Below are 21499 nucleotides of genomic sequence, written 5' to 3'. Positions count from 1 at the left end.
AAAAAAAATATATAGTGTTTGGAACAAACCTGTTCAGCACCTTTCATTTTGAAAAAGTAACAGAGCATTTCAGAGGCCAATTCCAGTTTTCAGCCTGCAGGCCTGCCTCGGTGTGTCCTACACCACATTGGCTATCTCTGTTCACACAGCTGCACCATTCTGACAGGACTGCTGGCTGCCCGACCCTAGCTGCCCAGCGGCCACAGAGAGATTTATGACTCTCGTCAGACCATTTACATTCAGCGTTTCATTTGTGATTTTGTGTGTGTGCATCTCTACACCGCGGGGCTCCATTCTGGCTGTGGCAATAGCCATTCCATGTATTTCGCTTGTGGCGGTCTTAAATTGTCCCATAGCCTCTGGCCTCCAGAGCCTCACAGGACACATGTGTTTTGTCCTTTCAGTTGTACCAAATTCAGCATTACTGTGTCACACAACAATGCTATACAGCCTATATACAACAGCCACTAATTACCCTTTGTATAATCATACCCTGTATTTCTGCTAAGTAATAGAGTAGTATTTGTTGTCTATGTAGAAATTCTTGAAAAATGTAAATTTAAACCAAACAAAAGCATGGTTTGGTGAGTGATGAGTGCTGTTCGGATCTGGTTCATTTCCTTGTGTTAAAAAGTTCAGCTATTGGATGTTGGTTCATATATTGCATATGTATAACATCAAGGTATTATTGTCATTATATCAAATCCCTTACTTGAAGTTCAACTATTTATGTCTGCCTACATGTAGCTTTCTTTGTTACTGGCTCACAAATTCTGAACCCATGCTCAAGGGATTCAGAGGAAATGATGCATGCATATACTGGACTTAATGAGGAAGACAAAGGCTAATGCATGCAGGCATTTCATGTAATGTGGAACATAATATTTGAAAATACATTCTGTATTATTGTGTCAGAAGACGTTAACCATTTTCTTAAGTCTTTACAATTTACAATTACAGGTCAGTTGCTCCTCTGCTGCATTTTTGACGAAGTACCCTCTCAAGACATTGGTTGATGCATTGTTAAGGTTAGGGAAAGATCATAGGTAATAGAAAGGCAAACATGAATTGCAATTATGTAATGGGACGCAAGCGCCAGTCTCATGTACAAGAGTCAGACACACAACCCCCACACCTTTCTTTCTGCCTCACTTCATTTAGGACACACTGGTTCACTCACTGGCACTGAATGTTGGCACTGGATGTAAATTGCGAGGTGCTAATGTAGACTTCCTAAAAACACTGGAATGGTCATATCAAATGGAGGCCTGTATTGTTAAAAGGCATTTCCCCCTACCTTGAGTAACCATGGGTGTGTCAAATATATACTTTTATATAGTGTCTATTGTATTCCCATTTGTACATATGTGGGTGTGTATGGTTGTGACCCAGACCAATCTTTGGTGTGGGCCTGTTCTCCGGAGACAGATGCTGTGCCACATGTCCAGCCTGTTAGACAGCATGGAGGGGGCTAGACTTTCACCCCTTCATCCCGCCACCACCTATGGTGTCCAGAGAGTGCCACACAGAGCAGGAGAAGCTGTGGTTAGACCCACACAGCCGTCACCTCCATATGGCCACCTCAGACCTGGACCACGACTTCATCCAGATAGGGATGTGAAATACGTCGGTGCTATCGGTTACACCAGCCAGAGAGGTTGGGAAGGTTTTTCTTCAGCAGTGGAGAGACGTGGAAAGCAGAAAATGAAGTAGAAATGGGAAAAGCACCTGACTGCAGTTATCATGCAACTACAGCAAAATACTCCTGTGATCCAAGAGTGAGCATGCATGACAGAGAAGTCTGGGATCCGGGGAATGGTGATTAATATAATCTTCCGCTCCCAGATCTCCCCTCAGAATGATGTGTTTGGGTCATAAAATGTGCCACAGATGACCAACAGGGGATGAAGGGAGGTGGTATCACCTGATTCATCAGCTCTCCACTTATCAGAGGGGCACAACACGGGCCCTGAACTCACTGCCTCCTTTTCTCTCTATCTGTCTCTGTCTCTCTGATGGGATTTGGAGGGTTTTCAGAAAATATTGAATGAAGTGACCTTTCCACTTTCTCATGCATTTTTTGGCCAAACAAGTTGTCTTCCTGTCTGTGTGGGTCAGTGAATTTGACCTTTTCACCTGTGAGTGTAATTCCACTTGACAAGTTGCACACGCACACACACACACACACACTGTGTAGTTTTGTATTGCATGTCAGAAAAAAGACCTCTCTCAAACTACAATCAAAGCAACGCAGCATCATTCGGTTTCTAAATCTTCAGATTTCTCAAAACATACATCTGTACTTGCATTTAAATCTATCTTATTTTACTGTATATACTGTGTTTTCATTCCAAAATATGAAAGTAACAGTTTAAAATTTAGGGGGGAAAAAGTAACAATTACACTTTAAAGCATAGAGGTACTAAATAATAAACTTGGGTAATGTCTTTTCTCCCTAAAAATGTTAATCTGGCGTTATGGAAATGAACTCTGCCGCTGAACACAGATCATCTGGTGTCTTCCATCATGGTTATAGTTGCTCGTTGGAGCACAGCATGGTGATAATACCGCATGATTTAGAGGTGCATATGGCCTCGTCACCAGCGCCGTGGGTAGCACGTCTTCTGGTTTCTGGCCAAGACTGGAAACAGGAAATGGGCGATTATTCAGCGTCAGGTTAATGCCAGGTTAATACAGGCAACAGCACCCTGGTGTTGTGTGTTGGAACAGATTTATTAGGTATTTTTGATCATACTGTAAATGTAAAAAACTGTACATTTGCGTGGATGTGTGTGTTCCCTTGCAGTGTGTAATTACGGTAGAGTGACAGAAAGCTCATTCTGTAGATTGATGTCAATGCTGTGCTTTGTCTTTCTTTGTTTATCTGTCTGTATGCAAGCATACATACACACCACTTTATCGCTGAGTGTCTGTGTGTGTGTGTATGTGGGGGGGTGTCATAAAGTCAGGGGAAGACTGGTTTGGTGTGCAACAGTCGCTGTTTCGCTCCACCAGCCAACAATCTCCCCCTGCGTTGGCTCTGATAAGCCCAGGATGAAAGCCCTTTCTGTGGGCATGAGTGACACTCCTCACCCCACCTCCTGTCTCCCCCACCAGACAAGGCAAAGAAAGAATGCATGATGCATGTACACACGGCAACATTAAGAGGTAGATATGCCTATTTGGACATACTGTGTACATTCATGTACCACACAGAAAGAAAATCACACAGGGTCCATTCATTCATCAGCTTTACGGCGTTTATTCCTATTTTACGACTGTGTAAAAATGTCATTCAAGCTCTTAGGACCTGACAAGAGGACTTATCAGTTGTTATCAGCCTCTAGCTGATTACCATACTTAACCAATCGGCCAAGTGGCCTGGCCAAGATGATAGGAGGTAGGGACAGGGAGAAAGATGGGGTTGAGAGGGAAATGGAAAGGTAGAGGAAGGAAAATGGAAAGGTAGAGAAGGGAGAAAGAAGGTGTGAGGAAGAAAGAAAATACAAGAAGATAGTACACCGGCAAAGCACGAGGGGAGAGAACCAGAGCGAGTAAAGACATCAATAAGTCCTTTAAATCCCTCTATTCTTCTGGTTTTTTTCCCTTCTTAACCTCGCCCTTTCCAAAACAGAAAGTCTCGCCCTCCTCCTCCTCCCATCACTTATCAGTCGCCAGACACTGTGTCAAGTCCGTTCCATTCCACTGCCCCTGTCTGTCTTTCTGCCTGTTTGTCACTGTCTGTCTATCTGACTCATTAATACACTTTGGCACAACCCCGTCCTCTAAGGTGCCATGGGTTTTCCCTGCGTGTTGCAAAAACCCTGGAAAGAAAAATATAGTGATGGAGGACACAGAGACGGTCTGTCTGTCATTCATGTGTTGGAGAGAGACACTAATTTTGTCTAGTCTCAGTGTGTGTGCTGTCAGCCAGTGACTGTTATACAGTTTGAAGCCAACCTTGTGCCAGAATAACCCAATAATACACCTTATGGCCACAAGCTGCAGGCTATGTTTTGTCAGCTTAGACAGATGTTACAACGAACCATCTGGAGTTGTTATGGTATATGTTGCAGGCATTTGCTGCTACACGCTACTACAAAAAAGCATACATACACATTGAATACATGCACACAAATAAAGATTCCCCTAGATATTTAGCCGTAGCAGGAGTAAAATGCTGAAAACACAACTTCTGAGACATAAAAACTTCTAACATCCTTCATATTAGCATAACAATTCTCTCAGTCAGATCTTTGGATGAGTTTTTTGGCAGCGAAGGAGCAATTCTCATCTGAGACCAAATGTCAGTTACAATATAAAAAGAACCCCCCCCCCCAAAAAAACCCCCCCCCCCCCAGCTCTTCTTTCACTTTGCCAAGAATTTCTCCACTACGCATAATCATTTGGGGAAGACAGGGGTATTTGTTACAACCGTTTTCAAAGAACAGTGGCTCTGAGTCGTGAACATTTACAGCTGGTTGCTTGTAATGTCAGTGATGATATTCTTCTCAGCCATCATGACATCTGCTCTACAGCTTGTTTTTTTAAATCTAAATCATTCTGCATACACTGTGTATCTTGATCAGGCTGTTACCTAAATGCTTAAAAATGCAAATGCACTGTTGTACTGCCACTGTCAAGTGTGTTTGAACCCACATTGTGGATTCTAGGTCCAGGTGGTCTAAAGGGAGATTGGGTTACAGCAGGGCGCTGGTGTTGGATTCCCACTTAACCAACTTGGGTTTAGGAGTCATTAGGCCCACTCAGAGCCTGGCATCGAGTCCAGTTACAGATAGAATAACACTAAACCATCTGCATAGTAGGGGGGTGATTACATTTAGAGTGGGGTGTAACCATAAGCCTTGTGTCGATTTGGGAAATGCCCTCAGGATGGAGATTGGCCGAAGCACTGTGGATGGGTTTTTGTTGTTGTTGTTGGTTTGGGGAAATGTATTCGATTGTCCTATCTGTGGTGCAGTTTCATTAAATGTTGTTAGGGAAATTATCAGCGTAAATGCAGAGACCACAGCAGGTGCAGGCAGCGCAAACTCATAGTCTTGCTCCAAGAATTGAGAGGCATGTAACTGGTGTACCAAGCACCAGTTTTAGGGTGGCAATGGTGTTTTCCCGGAAGTGCAGGTTATATCTGGAATTGTTCAAGCAAAAATCCTAGATGTCTTATAGTAAAAAAGAAACCTTAAAGAACAATGAAACAACGTGTGCATTTCCTGATCTAATCGTCCTTTGGTTTTTCTCATGATGGTGTCTTACTTTCCTCATATGGTTGTCCAATCAGGGACAAATTTTTCCAACCCAGGATTTTTAGGAGTTACTTTCATATTGGACGATTCTGCACTTTTAAGTATCAAGGGGGAAAGTAAAGGGTGTAGCATATGTGACTTTTATGCATGGAGACTGGAGTTTTACATGCTGTCACACATGGCCAATAATGTGCACCTTAACCATACCATATTTGCCATGTGCAGATATTGTAGAAAGCAATAATTTAATTTAAAATGTCCAATATCGACATGTCTGGCTATAAGGTTGAATATTTCTCTTCAAAAAGTTAAGATGTGGGCCACAACAAGCATCAGTGCTATCTTTCTGTCATCATTACAAAATGCTTCACAGCCGTGTTACATGGAGGCTCACACAAATTAGGCTTGTGACCCATTTTAAGAAACAATGATTTGGTTTAAAGAGTCAATCTGTGATTTGGTCTAAAAATTACCCAAATGCAGTCACTAATCATCACCTGGCTGATAATATGTTGGTGGCGGATGTGATTACCCATTCACTCAGTCATATTGTAGACTTATGCTCAGCTGCTTGAAACTGTGAATGAAGTCGAAGTCTTGATTGAGGCAGGTCGAATGAGGAGTAAATTGCACCATTTGTGTGTCTCTCACTTAACTAACCAACCACGCTTTTGGATGAAGGTATTTTTCATCGCAGGAAGAGCTCTTCTCGCCCGCTCACAGTTAGTGGAGTGTGAAGATGTTTTTCTTCTCCACCAAAGGGCGGACTGAGGAAGCTTCATGTTATGAATAATGCTAATGTGTCAGGTGCTTCCAGTGAGCATAAACATGCATCACTTGAAAATTAAAACGGCAAAGGTTTGGTGGGAGGAGGGAAAAGATGGTAAGTTCACACTCTAGGCTTCTTAAAAAAAACCTTAATTTTATGCAAAGAGCATCACATAAATCTTTTATCTTCCTGCTCCCCAGTAAAATGGTTTCGCTTTCCAAGCTTTAGCATGTTTTGCTAATTATGCCCCTGCATGCAGAGCTGGCTTTTTTGCCTTCAACCAAATCTGTGCTCATGTGGATAACATAGATCCAAAGCTAAGACTGCATACATCTAAAAAAGATGCTTCTTTTTCTGATATCAACTGTTCTACATTTAGGATGATCATTATCCCACTGATTTATGGTGAAACTACTGTACATTTATTCATTCCTGAATGATTTTGCATCCATAATTTTTTCTCAAAATTCCTGTCTTATTTCTAAGATTTAAATGGGCTATGCTAATTCCCTTGTGATGTATTCAGTCAGCTTTTATTCGGTCGCAGTCAACTTCCACCTCTGTCTGTTTCTTCACTGGTGTTTGCATGCGGTGTCACTTTAATGACACTGTTAAACCCCTGCTAGTGTGTCTTTACGGTTCACCCTCAGCACTGCGGTTGCTTAGACCCAGAACAATGAAAACAGGGGCAGCAAAACTGAATGGGATCTTGAAAGAGCAGCATTAACTGTTAGTCAAACAAAATGAACAAACTTTTCCACAAAACAACTCTATTTCATCAAAAACACTATAATAATACATATTAATAAATAAGTCATGTGAAATGTAATGTAAAAAAAATCTAAATATAAATTGAATGCTACTTCTAAGTCCATCTCAGTACTTTTTCTTCTTTGGCTCTCAACTCAACTCTAGAATTTCCTTATACCTGGGCACAGGAGTTTTTAGCACAGGTTACCCAAACAGGAGAACTTGTAGGGACTATTTTCAGCAGCGGGTTAATACACATTTGGTGCACTGGTGGGTATTTATGGCATCAGAATGGGGGTTGTGGAATTGACTCAAACAAACTACAATACCCAGATTCTTGTTAACGAAAGATGTGTCCCCGAGGGGATCGCTAATTTGTTTTTAACTTATTTTTTGGACAACAATGGCACATAAAAATAAGCTATATCAGGCCTACTTCATTTGTTAGCAGGATCAAAACAAATCTAGAACATCACCATTCTTGCTCTTTAAACTACATACTGGAAAAGAATAGATGGCCTGATGTTTAGCTTTTCCATATAGAGGAGTAACACATAACCTCCTTGTGAACTCAGCCGTCTGGATGAATTATGTGGGTCTAATCTGTGACCCCCGAGAGCCTAATTCAAACTCATTGCAAGTATGTGTCGAGGGGCTGGAGGAAGGGCCACTGTATTGTTCAGCCCAGCTCACTGGCTGTTGTTTTAATGGCAGATGAGAGATTAATGGCGATCTAATGACTGTGGGGAGGACACAGTGCAACAATAGAGTCCTGGTATAATGCAGGGCAAGTACATTACTCAGTCAAGACAACTGTCTGCATGGATGCACACAAACACACATACAAGCATACATGCCTTAAATGTACACACAAACACATTTGGTTAATCCCCAGACGCACAGTCACAGACATATGTACAGATGCATGCAGAGCGAAAAGTGACTTCTATTGATTTGTCAGTTAAGAAGTTTTGCAGTCATCTGCCATCAGTGCACCCCGTCTCATCACGAGCAAAACAAACTAAGCTAATTCTCAACCCGCCAACCCCCCAGTGTGACAAAAGAAGGCTAATTTATGCATTGGCGACATGGTGTGCGAGGAATAAGAGTGTGGCAGCGGGACTGGATGCTCACTCGTGGATCGCGGTAATTGTGATTTGGTTGCTAGGATGTTGAGGGTAATGAATGTCTTGTTGATGCAGTTTGTCATAACCCGTGCCATCCGTGGCTGCTTGAGGACACAGAACCTATTAGTTAAACACAGACACATTGGCCGTGCCATGATGTATGAGCCCACCAGACAAAAGGCATTAGTCAATTTATGAGAGAAAATGAAGGAAACCGGCAGGCTACGGTAGATGTTGAATAAGATTGTGGATTAGACTAGGCAATATCAAGCAAACCTCTTGACTTTTGCCACTGGGTTTTTAGTCATTTTATAACCGCATACTGGGGACGCATTAGAGGAAAGAATGTTTTAATTGGATTTCATATGCTTCCGATTACCTCAGTTTGATACAGTAGGTTTGGGTGTTTTTCCCTTGAAAGTATCACTCACTAACACGCTGTTGTGGTTGTCTTATGAATAAAAGAAAATACTCATATTGTAATTCCAAAAAGCAGAATACAAGACAAATCGTGTTTCATTCCAAGGTTTTACCAGTGGGATGTAGCTGTATTCATGAAGCCTAATTGAAAGGAAGCCCGCCTTGAATATGGAAGTGGTACAAAGAGCAGGAAATGAGATGGTTCTTAATGCGTTCACTGACAGATGATAACCTTTGATTTCCCCCCACTTACATCAGAAATGGCTGCTTGGAATGACAGTCACAAGTCAACAGTCTCTGATGTCTGCCTGTGTGTTTCTACCACTGGTGTTGTTACGCTGGGGTGTGGAAAGATAGACATGTGAAGAGCGAAGCAGGAGAAAACCCTTGAGACACACATAAAAAACACATAGGTAGAAACAGAAAGCTCTGCCGTCTAGTGCTTTGGCAAAATACAGCCTTTTTACACACTGAATTTAAATGCAATTGACTGACTTACAGTGACAAAGGGAAATAAACGCCCAGACAAAGAAAAAACACCTCACATAAAAAATAATGATTATAAGATTAGATCAAAAATCCATGAGTCATTTTAATGAAAATAGATACATACACATGCTGCATCTTTTAAGCAAAGGTGTCCACTATAGCTCACCTTGTTGTGCCAACATTCAACATGTAGACACTATCAGTGACCATCGTTTGAGTGTACTGACACTGGCTTGCTATGCATGTTTACCAGATAACAGCAAACTCACAGCCAACTCACAAAATAAATGTTGATGCAGCTTATAAAATGTAAAACACGAGAAGCCTGCTGCAGCATTAAATCCTAGCCTTTGTTTTATGAGGGACAATTAGGAACAGGAAGCTTGTAGTTAGCAGACATTTTATGTTTTAAAGGGGTTATTGGCACAATGGTTCAAAATGGGAATCTGGGTATTATGAAGACTGTCTGAAATGATTCTGGGAAATGTAGGAAATTACCTTTTGTTTTAGCCCTCCATAGAGAGGTAGCAGCGTATGATCAGCTGTAGAGCAACAAAGTCGATCATGTTCAAGGACACTTGAGCAGTGCAGATGCTTCATGTTGAGGGGCTTGGTTGCAGGATAACCAGTTGAAGGACAGTACATCAGCCTGTTACTTTTAGCAGATAATATTGAACAGGGACATGTGGGACGCACTGGTCCCTGCTGTTGCTGCGAGACTATGAAAAAGCATTTGAAGCACGCCACTCTTTTGCTAAAAGTTCATACATTTTTAACTTTTAGCGCTCCCTCTGAAGCTAAGATCTGACAGCTAAAACAAGCCAGCACTGTGAAGAGCTTTTCCTAGAAAAAAAAACTGTCTAATCTACTGCATACAGATACTGTGTGCAGGATTGACCTGAGCGGGCTACCTAACATCCGTCCAGACAGCAGCTATTTAATCCACGTTTCATGTTGTCATGCAGTCTCCCTCCATGCAAAACTAATTGGTTGTTTTTGCCTGTTGTGCAGGAGCCCATGTCTGTGAAAAACTGTGAAGGACACTCATTACAACTTGTACACACAATTGCAGGCGTGGACATAGATGCAATCATGAGTGCAGACGAGCACATAAACATAGGCAGAAAGAGCTGAACTGTGTTCCGTGAATAAGGGTCCTAATAAGAGCATTGAGCGGAATCTCCTTGAACCCGTTGCCATAGCTTATCACACACACATAACACACATATGCACACCCCAAGGTGGCACCACTACTACCCACACAAACACACATCTCTCGCAGCCCCTTCCGCGCTCTCCTTTTCATCTGATTTGCATTTTGGTTAACACTCTAATTGCCTCTCATTAAATACCTTGTCACTTTGATTAATTGGTGCGATACAGAAATGTAAAACAGCAGAGCATTACAATGCATAATGAACAGTTGCTGATTGGGAAAGACGAACAAGCCGGGCTAAAAATGCAAAACAGAGGTGAAATCTCACTAACTCCTCATGCACTTTTAAAGTTGAGTCAGGGTTTTTCTATTCCTGAAATAAATAAGAGAGTAACCTGCATTCAAGATTTTGCATTTTCACTCAGATTAATGCTGCATTCACATTGGATCAGGCAGACGGTAGACGGCAGACAAACACCTTGCACGGGTAAAACAAATATTGGCACGAAAAAGGCATGATGAAATGTTGCTATGGTGATGTCGTATTATTTACAGAGAATGGAAAAAATATATTAAATACAATTATTTATTTGGGTATGTTATTTTATGGAATTTAATTATTGGCTTCTCCAGATTGCCCATCTTTTCTCCTTGTGTGGGAGATGCGTAACATCCGGTTGTATATTCGGTCACAAAGCACGGCAAAAAGTTACAATATTTCAACTTTAACCGTTTCCGTTGCCAGTATTCTATGCTGGCCTAACTTTACTGTCCTGCTATCATCCACTAAAATGATAATCAGTTTGTCGTCTGCCTGAGTCCATGTGAATGCAGCATTAGGCGTGTGCAATGACGTACTAATGAACTCTCCATGCATGTCATGATTAGTCTCTCCTCCAATCCATTTCTAGTTACAGGGGGAAGATAAATGCCAACATTGCCATAAACTAAACAACAGATTCAGCCATAAAGGAAAACTGTAAGTAGGCTGTGGTTGCTCTGGTCAACTACAACAGCGCTAAATGATTGGGATGCTGCTAAAATAGGACTCAGCAAATCTTTCCTGGCTAAATATAGGTTAAAATGAATCAGATCACAGCATAACAGCAGTCATTTACTGCAGTCATCATACTCAGCTTGAAATTGGCTATAATTGTAGTGAATTATATATTTTCCTCTCTCATCCCCATCTTACACAAAGCTCTGGGTTTCTCTATCCATCTGTAATGGCACTGCAGTAATTGTACTGTAAGTGAGAAGTAATATTAGTGTTGGGATTTTTTCACTTAGAGCACTTCAGAATCATAAAGAAACTAAACTGACTTACTGTATTGTGTTTGATGACCTGTGAATGAGAACGGACTGTAAAACATGTAGGACAAACTACGGTGGCTGCAAAACTTAGGAAAAATGTGAAAGGGCCATTCCAGAGCCAGTGTTTGGTGTGTCTGTTCTGGGCTACTGTAGAAACATGGTGGTTTAACATGGCGGCTTCCATGGAAGGCAGACCACAGCGTCTGTAGATAAAAACATCTCATTATAAAGTAATAAAAACACACTGATGAAAACATACCTATGAATATTCTATTCCATTTCTGATATAAGATCCTCCTAAATGTTGAGGAGAGTCAGGGAAATGCAAACTCAAGCAAAACGATGCATCAGAGCAAGAAAGCCTCCTAAAGCTTCCAGAAAAACTTCAGTTTTAGATAAATCTTTTTAAATCTTGTCCAACAGAAAGTAAACACAAAAATGAGCCCCCTGGATTAGCGACTGTAGCTGAGTAGGGAACTACTTAGGGACGACTTTGCTACTTTCATTTGCCTCAAAATCATTAACTGACCATTTGCAAATAGTTTAGATCAATATAATGTAGAACTTGATAGTATGCTTGATTATTTTACACAGTTTGAAAGCAAAAATAGAAGAAAAAAACCTTTTAACCTTCATTCTGTTTTGCTAGCTCACCGCAGGTGCTTCTCACACAAGCATCAATAACATCACAGTATTCTCATCCCACACAAGGCAAGGGTCAATGTGATTCAGTTGACCGAGCATGGTCTACCAGTTGCATAGCCTGCCACTCAAATTTATGAAACCATCATCTTCTTTGCCTCCACTGCACTAGGTTATATTGCATGTCACAGACTTTTATTATTGAAATGAGACATTTATGACAGTGAGCCCTCGCCACATAAGAGCGGCCTCCTGAATCATCTCAATGCAGCTGAAGGAGGGAGAAATGAGATATGGCAGATTATTGGAGCACGCCACCTGCGCTTCGTCACTCATCACAATATGCCAATTTATATGAATGTAAAAACAATCTTACTCGTATTTCTCAAGTTCACAAAAAATCATGATCTGGGGGATTTATGTATGAAAGCTTTCTGGTGGTATTGAGTGCTGTGTCTCCTCAGGGGCAGACGAGGCCTGCGTTGAATAGGCCGAGGGTCCCTCCTCGGCAGCTTATTGTTTCGTGGTCCATTGTAAGCCTATTCAGTCTGGGATACTGGCATTATTCAGTCAAACATGGTTAATGCAAACAACCGCATTGTAGAGCTGTTTTAAGTCTGTTGGGAGCTGATGTAATGCTTAAACTGTGTGTGTATGTGGCTTGTGTGTGCCTGCTTCCATTTGCTCACAATGACACCATATCTGTCAGATTTAGCTGTGAGGTTGAGTGGTTTCCATCGCGCTCTTATCTCTGCACAGCAAACACACCCATTCACATGTATACACACACACACACACCTAAACACACACAAACGAAGTCTTATCTCTTGGCTTTCCTTATCGCTCCCGTTTGTATTCAAAAGTGGAAACAACATTTAGCCATCGTAGTGGCCAACTGATTACACCCGGTGACACATTTAAAGGTTGACACAAGCCCTGTCTTGAGCATATTGAAGCCTCAGGCACTGATTGGCTTTCACTGTGCTACTTTCAACCCCGTCTCAAACACATGTAGGCCATATCCGCACCATGGTCCGCTAGTAACCCCTCATAGTCAATGATGTGTGTAATTGGTGTATCACAGGCAGCTAAATGTTACATTATAAGCTGGTAGCTGAGACTATCTGTGTGACTTTAAAAGTCTGTGTAGAGTTATGTCTGGAAGTGACCTATCAAAACGTATTTAACCAATTCACTGGACTTTTCAGAGCACAAAAGGAGAGAGGATACAGTGCTGTGAATTCAGGATGTCTACCATTATTCTTCTCTACAAAGTCAGAACGCATCTATTTGGTAATTGAGGCCAGAATCTGATGTAACTTATGCCAGACAATTAGAGAAAATAGTATGTAATAAAAGTTATCAGTAACTGCAAAATGCTGCTAAAAACCAAGCAAAGTGCATTTGTTGCACTCAAGGAATTCATATCATTTGATGTGGTTAAACAACCTTAATCTCACTTAAATGTATTACATTCTGGATTAATTTAGTTTCTTATACTGTCTGACTGTCCATTAATCAGGTCCTAAGATCGGTAACATTTTTTCTAGTCATAGAATAAAAGGTATTTGGCTAACTACCCTTCTAACCCCCTGTTACCTACTGTTCCTGTAGTCAGTGCTTTCTGTCATTGTAGGCCAGTAGATAGAAAATATAAAAGAAAGGATACAAAACATACAGAATGTGTCTCAAAGAGTAATAACAAGCATACAAAGTGGCCGGACAAAGAGCAAATGACATTTTCACTAAAGGCTGAAGATCGATGATGACACACTGCGCTCACTGAACGCACAAAGTAAAAACACACACACATAAGCTACAGTATAGTCTTTCCTCCCAAACGGGAGCAAACCACTTTGAACCTTGACCTTTTGGAAGAGTGTTTGGACAGACAAGAAGCTTTGGTTTAGGGCAACTGGGAACCATTTTTTATTGGCAATGGTAACCTTTAACTTGAGAGGTATATGAAGGCTGTGCTAGATTGTTGGTTCATTACAGCCCTCCCTATGGACTGCCGTGAACTGTGACTATTTTTAGGGTTCTCGTGGAGCTTTCATGGGTTATATCAGATGATGTAATGACTTGATATTGTTTCTCCGTCAGCTTGGTCACAGGAGCACAGTTGAGTGATGAGAAAGGGAACTTGTAATCAAAATGGAATTACTGTTTGATATTGATGGAATCCGCACACCTACACGTCTCACTATAGATCTCGCACCTGCATGTATCTCCCATGTGGGTTTTCCAACTCACACATGCATACATACATACATACATACAGATAGAAAGGAAGAGGCCATGCTATGACTAAATTAAACTACAATCACTTTGGGGAAACAGTCTTTGCAAGAGTAAATAATAATATAACAATAGGAAAATGCGAAGAAAGAGCTTAGAAAATGAGAATATTTCAAGGAAAAGTATGGAAAATGTTTAAATATGGATTGCTATGCCACTAATGGAGAACAACTAATACAAGTAATTCTTTATTTAAAGCGTATGTAGACATAAAGAAAACAGTAACGATGTTTGTGATTCAAAACCTTTTTGCCCAATTTACATCTCAATTGTCACAATGTTCTAAAACTCTTCCCTTACTTGTCTGCTCCTCTTTATCTCTTCCTTTGTGGTTTAATTATCCCTAATGCTTTGTAAATTCCGTGTATATGATGTACAAAATGTGTGTCGCACACAAACACGTACACACATAAAATCTGTGCGTTCTGAGCCATTATCCCCAGTCTTTGTCACATCTGCTGGCGATTAATCAGCCCCCAGTTAGCTCATCAACAGGCAGATTGAATAGAGGAACAACAGCAGGTAAACACACTGGCAGGTGTACCCGCACAAACTTCCTGCCTTACAGAGCATTCCCTCTGATTGGAGATTAATGTGTCCATCTGGACCTCATTACAACTTAAAAATGTTGTGGAACTTTCCCTATACTTTTTCACATAGGTTCAGGGACAATAAAAGGAAGTTAATGCGTGTGGAGGAGAACTTTTATGTGGCAAAAATATGTCATAACAAGAAATGTCACAGGTTCAATGCAGTCATGAGTTAATTGTCATCCTAGCTGCAGATGGCAGTAGAATTTATCATGTGTGGGTCCAACATAATGGTATATTAGTTTCCATACCCATGCAAGGTATACAGTAGGCCACTTATACCATAAAGAAAACTATCATTAGCATGATGTCCAATTTGTTGCTACTACTTCGACCACCAGACTAAAATGTATAGGAGATATTCCAAAAGTTATTCTCCCAATAATGATGCTGACATTGGGCATATGCTTCCACATTTTAAGCCCTTGACAAACACTCTGACACCATCCAAAATCAATGCAAACAATCAATTTCAGGATGTGACAGGCTGAAAATGAACTTGGCATACAGAGGTTAAACTAATTGGGTTAAACTTGCATGAGCGTGAGAGAGAAAATGTATAGCGGTGGGTGTTTTCACACTGAGAGCTGTCAGTATATGACATCTCTTCTCCACTGATTCCCTTGTGGCAAAACCTTTTCTGAGCTTGCAAATTAAGTAGGTGCTGCTTGCTAAAACTGATATTCCCAATGGAGCAAGGTCTACCCCCACGGCTCCTTCCCCACTTTGCTGCTCATTTGCTTAAATCAGTATTGTTATTATTGTTATTATTCTGCATCTAATGGGCTTAATGGTAGAAATGCAATGAATAAATAATGCATTTGAGTTAGACTGATTTGAAGAAGAATATTGGTGCAGACCAGAATGAGATAAAATGAGCTCATTAAAGATTTTTTCTCCTTCAGCAAATGTGGCAATCTAGTACATTATACAGTCTCTGTAAATTTGGCAGTAGCCTAAAGGTTGGGAATAGCTGGTCAGCAGTTAAAATGTCTGAACCTGCTGGGAAAGTGTACTGCATAGGTAAAAAAAAAAGGGGGGGAGAATATGTAATGTGCTCCCTCCGTCAAGAATTACTGCCAAAGTGCCCTTTATAAAAGCACTTAACTTGTAGTTGCTTTATTGGAAGCTCTTTGGTGCCTAACTGTGGAGACATGTAAAGGTACTAAGGCTCCAAGGTGTGAATGTGAAACAGGTTGTCTCTAGTGGTTGCCCGATACATGTCAGATTGTCCTTGGATAAATGAGGGTTAAAAAAAGGCACTGTGGTCTTTAATAAGCTCTCCTCTCACCTTCTACTGACTAGTTTTCAGAGACCATGTATATTGTAATTATTGTCACTGACAAAGGAATTCACAACACAACACGGTTTGCATCTTTTCACCATGACATGCAACATGAAGGAGGACAGGGTGTCCTAGTGATTTGGTGTCCTCTTCCCCCAGGTGAATGCGCGTGACTTCTCCAAGGTTGACCATGAGGAGGCAGTGGTGGAGGCCATCAGGCGAGACCCCATTGTTGTCCAGGTTCTCCGTCGAACCCCCACCAGAGCCACGGCCACGGTTTCACATAACCACAGCAGCACGCCACAGGATGTGTGTGTGGTGGATGTTTGCACGCAAACGGACATCACCTTCGAGCACATCATGGCACTGGCGAAACTTCGGCCTGCTACTCCACCCGTCCCTGACATCTGTCCCTTCCTTTTGTCCGACAGGTGAGGGCAAACACTTGTCAAGTTAAAGCCAATGCAAGAAGTTCCATCTACTGAAGGGTGGCTGAATGTTAATGGTAAACACTGAGTAGACAATTACTACCCTATATTTTGTTATCTGGAATCATTAAAGTAAAGATTCCCTGAAGCTTTTCTGTTGTTCTCTTTCATTCCATGCTAGGAATTAAGCAGTTGTTCATAGTGTGGAAATCCCCAGCATAGCTAAGTACTTTATCCCTGTGATATCATTATGCAGAGCCAAACCTGCTTGCAATAATTGCTTCTGTGTGCTACATTCATTTTCTTTAATGGGAGCTTTTGCTGGGCGATTAAAAGCCAATGGGCTGATAGAGCAGGCATTCTGGCGCTACGTCAATTCTGTGGCTATTTATAGGGCTTTGCTGGGCAGCAGATGAAATCAATTTGTCCTATAAAACTACAAATCTGCCAGTCCTGGTCAATGATTATGGAGAGGCAGTTATCATGGTGACAGTTTACAGAGGTCATGGTTTTTATGGGGTGAATGGTTGATGTGTATATTGATTGTTCAGAGTTTCGTTGCAACTACTAAGACATGTAACACATAAAACTTTTAAGTAAGGAACTTTTGTTTTTTTAATTTCTCAAGGAAGCCATTGATTCATGATATTTAACTTAATTATCTCTTCCATTCTTCTTTTTTCTCTCAAGTTGCCATTCCATCCACACCATGGAACATGAGTTTTATGAATGTCCAGAGTACCTGTCCAATACCCCAGCTGAGGTGGAGAGGACTGAGGAGTATGAGTATGAGGTAAAGTTTTGCATCTTTCTGTTGTATGAGGGTTCTTTTACTGTACTGGGACAGTACAATATGTTTTTGCCCCTTCTGTCTGTCTTTCAATGCATCCACAACTTCGGTCCTGAACAAGATACTTGACAACAACATAATATATAACTTTTCATGGTCCACAGAGGATGAATACTAATCTATTTGGTGACTTATCAGCTTGAACATTTTGCTCTTATAGCATAAATATCCACTACTGCATCCTGCACCTGGTGCCCAAGGGTTTTGGATACTGACCATGAACCACAGTGTTATTGGTTTGTGTCCTTTGTTGCATCTTGATTACCATCCCTCTCTCCCCTCTTTCTAAATAATATAATAATAAAAAAAAACATAATGGGCAAATTTCCATGTAATTTACTAATCATATGTATGCTTCCCAGAGGATGAACCCTTTCAATATTGGACAATTTATTAGGTCTGGAGTATCAAGTCTTCTAGTGAAGATGGTGATAATGTTTTATTAAACGCATATAGAGGTACATGATGTGCACAGGACAATACTTATATAGAAACATTTTTTTAAGCTATTTGTGGCTTAATTTCCAAGCTTTTGGAACTAGATTGAATAGGCTTAATTATTTTTATTCATACAGTCGGACAGGGCCACCCACCGTTGTGTCAGTAATACACAATCCCTGTGGATAATTCAAGGCTGGCCCTGATGTATGATGCTCAAAAGTCCCACAACAATAAAATAAAAACTGTACAAGAAAATTGGCTGCCCCTTGTGAAAACTACATCTTGTCCTGATATTGTTTTGTGTAGCGTAGCCCTGTCCCTGGGTTTAAGATGGAAGGCCATTCTTCATGTAATTGTAGCAAAAGAAAACCCCTCTCTGAAAGGCCTCCTTGTTGAATCACCAGTGTTTTATTCACAGGGCATTTCATTATGCACTGTCCTTCAGAAATGTTTGTGTCCCTTTTCAGACAGCCACTTGAAGCTGAACAGAAATTGTGAGTATATTATTTGCTAAAAAGCAAACACTCACGGGTATCAGAATAGATATGTTCTGATTTCATCCACAACCAAACAAACAACATTGTTAATTGTTGGCAGGTAATGTTAACCCTGTTTATCATTTTACTTTAGCATGTAAACACGCTAAAATTTGCTCATTAGCACAAAACGCAGTATACAGCTTAGGCCGATGCCTATTTGTTTTACCCAATAAATTCATTTTGACAATAGTGATAAATGACAGACTTTGTTAAACTGAAGAATAATTTTGTCAGATTATGTGTGCATATAAAATATAACTCAAAATACAATGATTAAATCTGCATGTTATTTAATCATACATAAATTTAGACAATTTCTAATATTTACACAGGTTTGTCCAGCAATGCTTTACTACATATTCACATTTGAGTGAGTGAGCAGCTCTGGAGAAGGTGTACTTGTGATCAGAAGAGTATATATATCAAACAATCAATGGTCTATGCCCACAAGTGTCTTCATTGTAACAGATGCATCATGCCACTCAGACAGTGGACCTCGAGGTCATGCTAGGTGACAGTGATGGGTGACGTTTGCTACTGTCAGTGGTCCCCCCTGGTTTAATAGGCACTTCCTGGTTCAGTGAACTGCATTGTGGGTCATTAGGATTCCTCTGCTGCCAGCTGTGGCCTTACCTTACAGCGTCATCTAGATGAAAGACTCTCCAGTGTGTGTCAGGGGTGGGAGCAGGGGGCGCAGGGCTTGTGTGTGTGTGTGCTAATAGCAGTAGTATCAGAACAAGGTCAGCTTTACACACGCAGACACATACAGTCAAACTCCAACCCCCACCTGCCCGACATACACACGCCAAATCAACCATCCCCACTTACCTCTGTCCATCCATGTGTGTCTAACTGAAACATGAATGGCTTTCCTTTTGGATGAAACAGAAAAGGGCTGCCATTCCCAGGAACATTACTTCTGACAGGTTTAGCTTCACTTCCAACTGATTGTCCACATGGGTACTCCTGCTGTCATAATACTTCTGCTACTTCTGCCAAATCTGCCAAACTATGATATTGCCAGGTAGCAGACAGTAGATGTAGAAAAGTAGTTTTATATATGGATGCTTTGATTGTTAGCTTAAAAAGTAGAGTTCACAGAATAGCAAGCCATTCAAATTCCAATTCCCAGAGTTACTAAAATTACTGTTGTGAATATCAGAGTTAATAAGCGTGCTCTCAACATTTACAACCTCTGCTGGATATTAATATCTACTTTCCAGGCAAAGTAATGTTGAAGATGTTATACAGATTTTAATGAATGCTCTGTTTGGTCACCAGGTTACACAGTGCAGTTAATGAAGTGGCAACAGTCTGCCAGAAAGCAGCCAGTTAGCGGTTTGCCAAATTAGTCAAAATAAACATGTCTTAATTATGGATCGTCAACGGGTGCCAAACTTCAAAGGCTGGATTTTTTAATCCTCAAAAACAAAAAAATATTGGTATGCAAAGGGTGGTAGAGGGAAGAATCAAGAGTCTTACAGAGTTTTGTCAGTGAAAGTACAAAATAAGATCAAATAAAGCAGAAAGACATGTTATCAAGTGACACACTCAGAAGTGAGAGAAGGGTACTTCTGTGATTTAATATTGTGCTTCCAGTGTGTTGGAGTACTTGAGAGAGACAGGTTAAGTTTAAGAATGGTCAAAATCAATGCAGCACAGGGCAGAATAGCCAGACTTTTACTCTCTAGTATGTGCCAAGCACCAAAAACTCTGGGTCCTATAATTACCTTGATGCAACTGGTTTTGTTACCATCCCTGCCTGATAAATGCCAGCATCCTTCAAAATCCAAACCCCCTTTGTAACGTTCGTAAAGCATTTTTTTAACATTCGCTAAAAAATACTGAAAGTCGCTTAAAAAAAAGAAGCCCGGTATCAATAGGAAAACCTCTAACTAAAAATAACTTCTAAGCTTTCCCTGACTGAATGAATTACTGTCACTACACTTTAAAGACTGTTGCTATAAAATAGTGACAGCTGGAAGGGTGTCATCACCTGCAAAGTGGAAACAATGAGCCAATGAACATTAGACATGGCAATCATTTCTTTTGAATGAAACATGAGGTAACCGATGAGTGCATATCAGGCTGAAATGTTACTAACAGATGTTTAATGTGGCTCTAAAAGGCAGGGCACCATTTATTGTCATACGTCTCAAGTTATCATATACCTAAGTCGCATGTGGTTAATGTGATCTCTCCTACTGAAAATTAGGAAACCACATACTAAAAATTAAGAAGATAAATTCCATAAAATTGTCACCATGCATTATAAGCAACATGGAATTTGTTAGATGTCACTGCTGTGCCATAATTTCAACTCCCCAGTGGCACATATTAAGATCCAATCATCACTAATCAAGCCACTCTACAATTTCAGCACCTACGGCTTCAGGCATCTGGAGACCATTCACTGGTGGGCTTCACACAAGCGATAACTGACTCCAGTAATCTAGTAAAACCCAACCTACCACCCAATGTGCTCTGACATTAAAGCGTTAGTGCTGTCTGATCTCACTGTATGCAGCTATTATTTCTCTGTCAGGGTTCGTACAAATCAGCCAGTGTGCTAAACTGTTGCGGAGTGTGGGTAGTCGGGACTAGCTGTTACTATATTATAAACTCCTAACACACCCCAACCTTTGAAGGTCAGAGCTGTCTGCACAGGGGGTTAAATGCCACAGAAATTAATTACTTCCCCTGTCAATCTCTGCTATCGTGGTTTCCCATGACAGAAGAAAAAGAGGGCTGGGGCTTAATTCTTGCCCCCCACCCTCATCCTTTTTTTACCCCGCTCCCCTCCTTTCACAACTTCACCGGGCTGAAATGAATTTGGCAGCGTGGGGTTAATAAAGATTACCCCCAGAGTTATCTTTATGTGATTACGTTTATACACAGCATGGATCAAAAAGAGCCAATTGCTAGTCGGGTTAAATTTAGAGAAATTTCCTGTGGGAGGGGACCAGCCAATGGAATACCACCACTATAGCCATCAAAGACCTGCCCTGTATGTTGCCACATGCTGGATTCAGTTTGATAGTGACAGGCTTTTATTTCATTGATGTACAGAACACATGGTGTGTCTATGTTTGTGTGTGTGTGTGTGTGTGTGTGTGTGTGTGTGTGTGTTTACATTC

At 40.9% G+C, this 21499-nt stretch overlaps 1 protein-coding gene across 1 annotated transcript in view; it reads left to right on the top strand.

The window, feature by feature from the left end:
* The window catches only part of pdzrn4 (PDZ domain containing ring finger 4), a 33268-nt gene that overhangs the window by 3703 nt on the left and 8066 nt on the right, over positions 1–21499 (top strand). The window contains exons 2-3 of the mRNA XM_035677784.1: positions 16264–16535; positions 17223–17325. Coding sequence (XP_035533677.1) covers positions 16264–16535; positions 17223–17325 — 375 coding nt within the window. The remainder of the gene's footprint in view (positions 1–16263; positions 16536–17222; positions 17326–21499) is intronic.

The sequence above is a fragment of the Morone saxatilis genome, unplaced genomic scaffold, assembly GCF_004916995.1.
Source record: "Morone saxatilis isolate NCDOM2014 unplaced genomic scaffold, NCSU_SB_2.0 Contig10, whole genome shotgun sequence".
NCBI lineage: Eukaryota > Metazoa > Chordata > Actinopteri > Moronidae > Morone > Morone saxatilis.
This window is presented reverse-complemented; position numbering and strand designations above follow the sequence as displayed.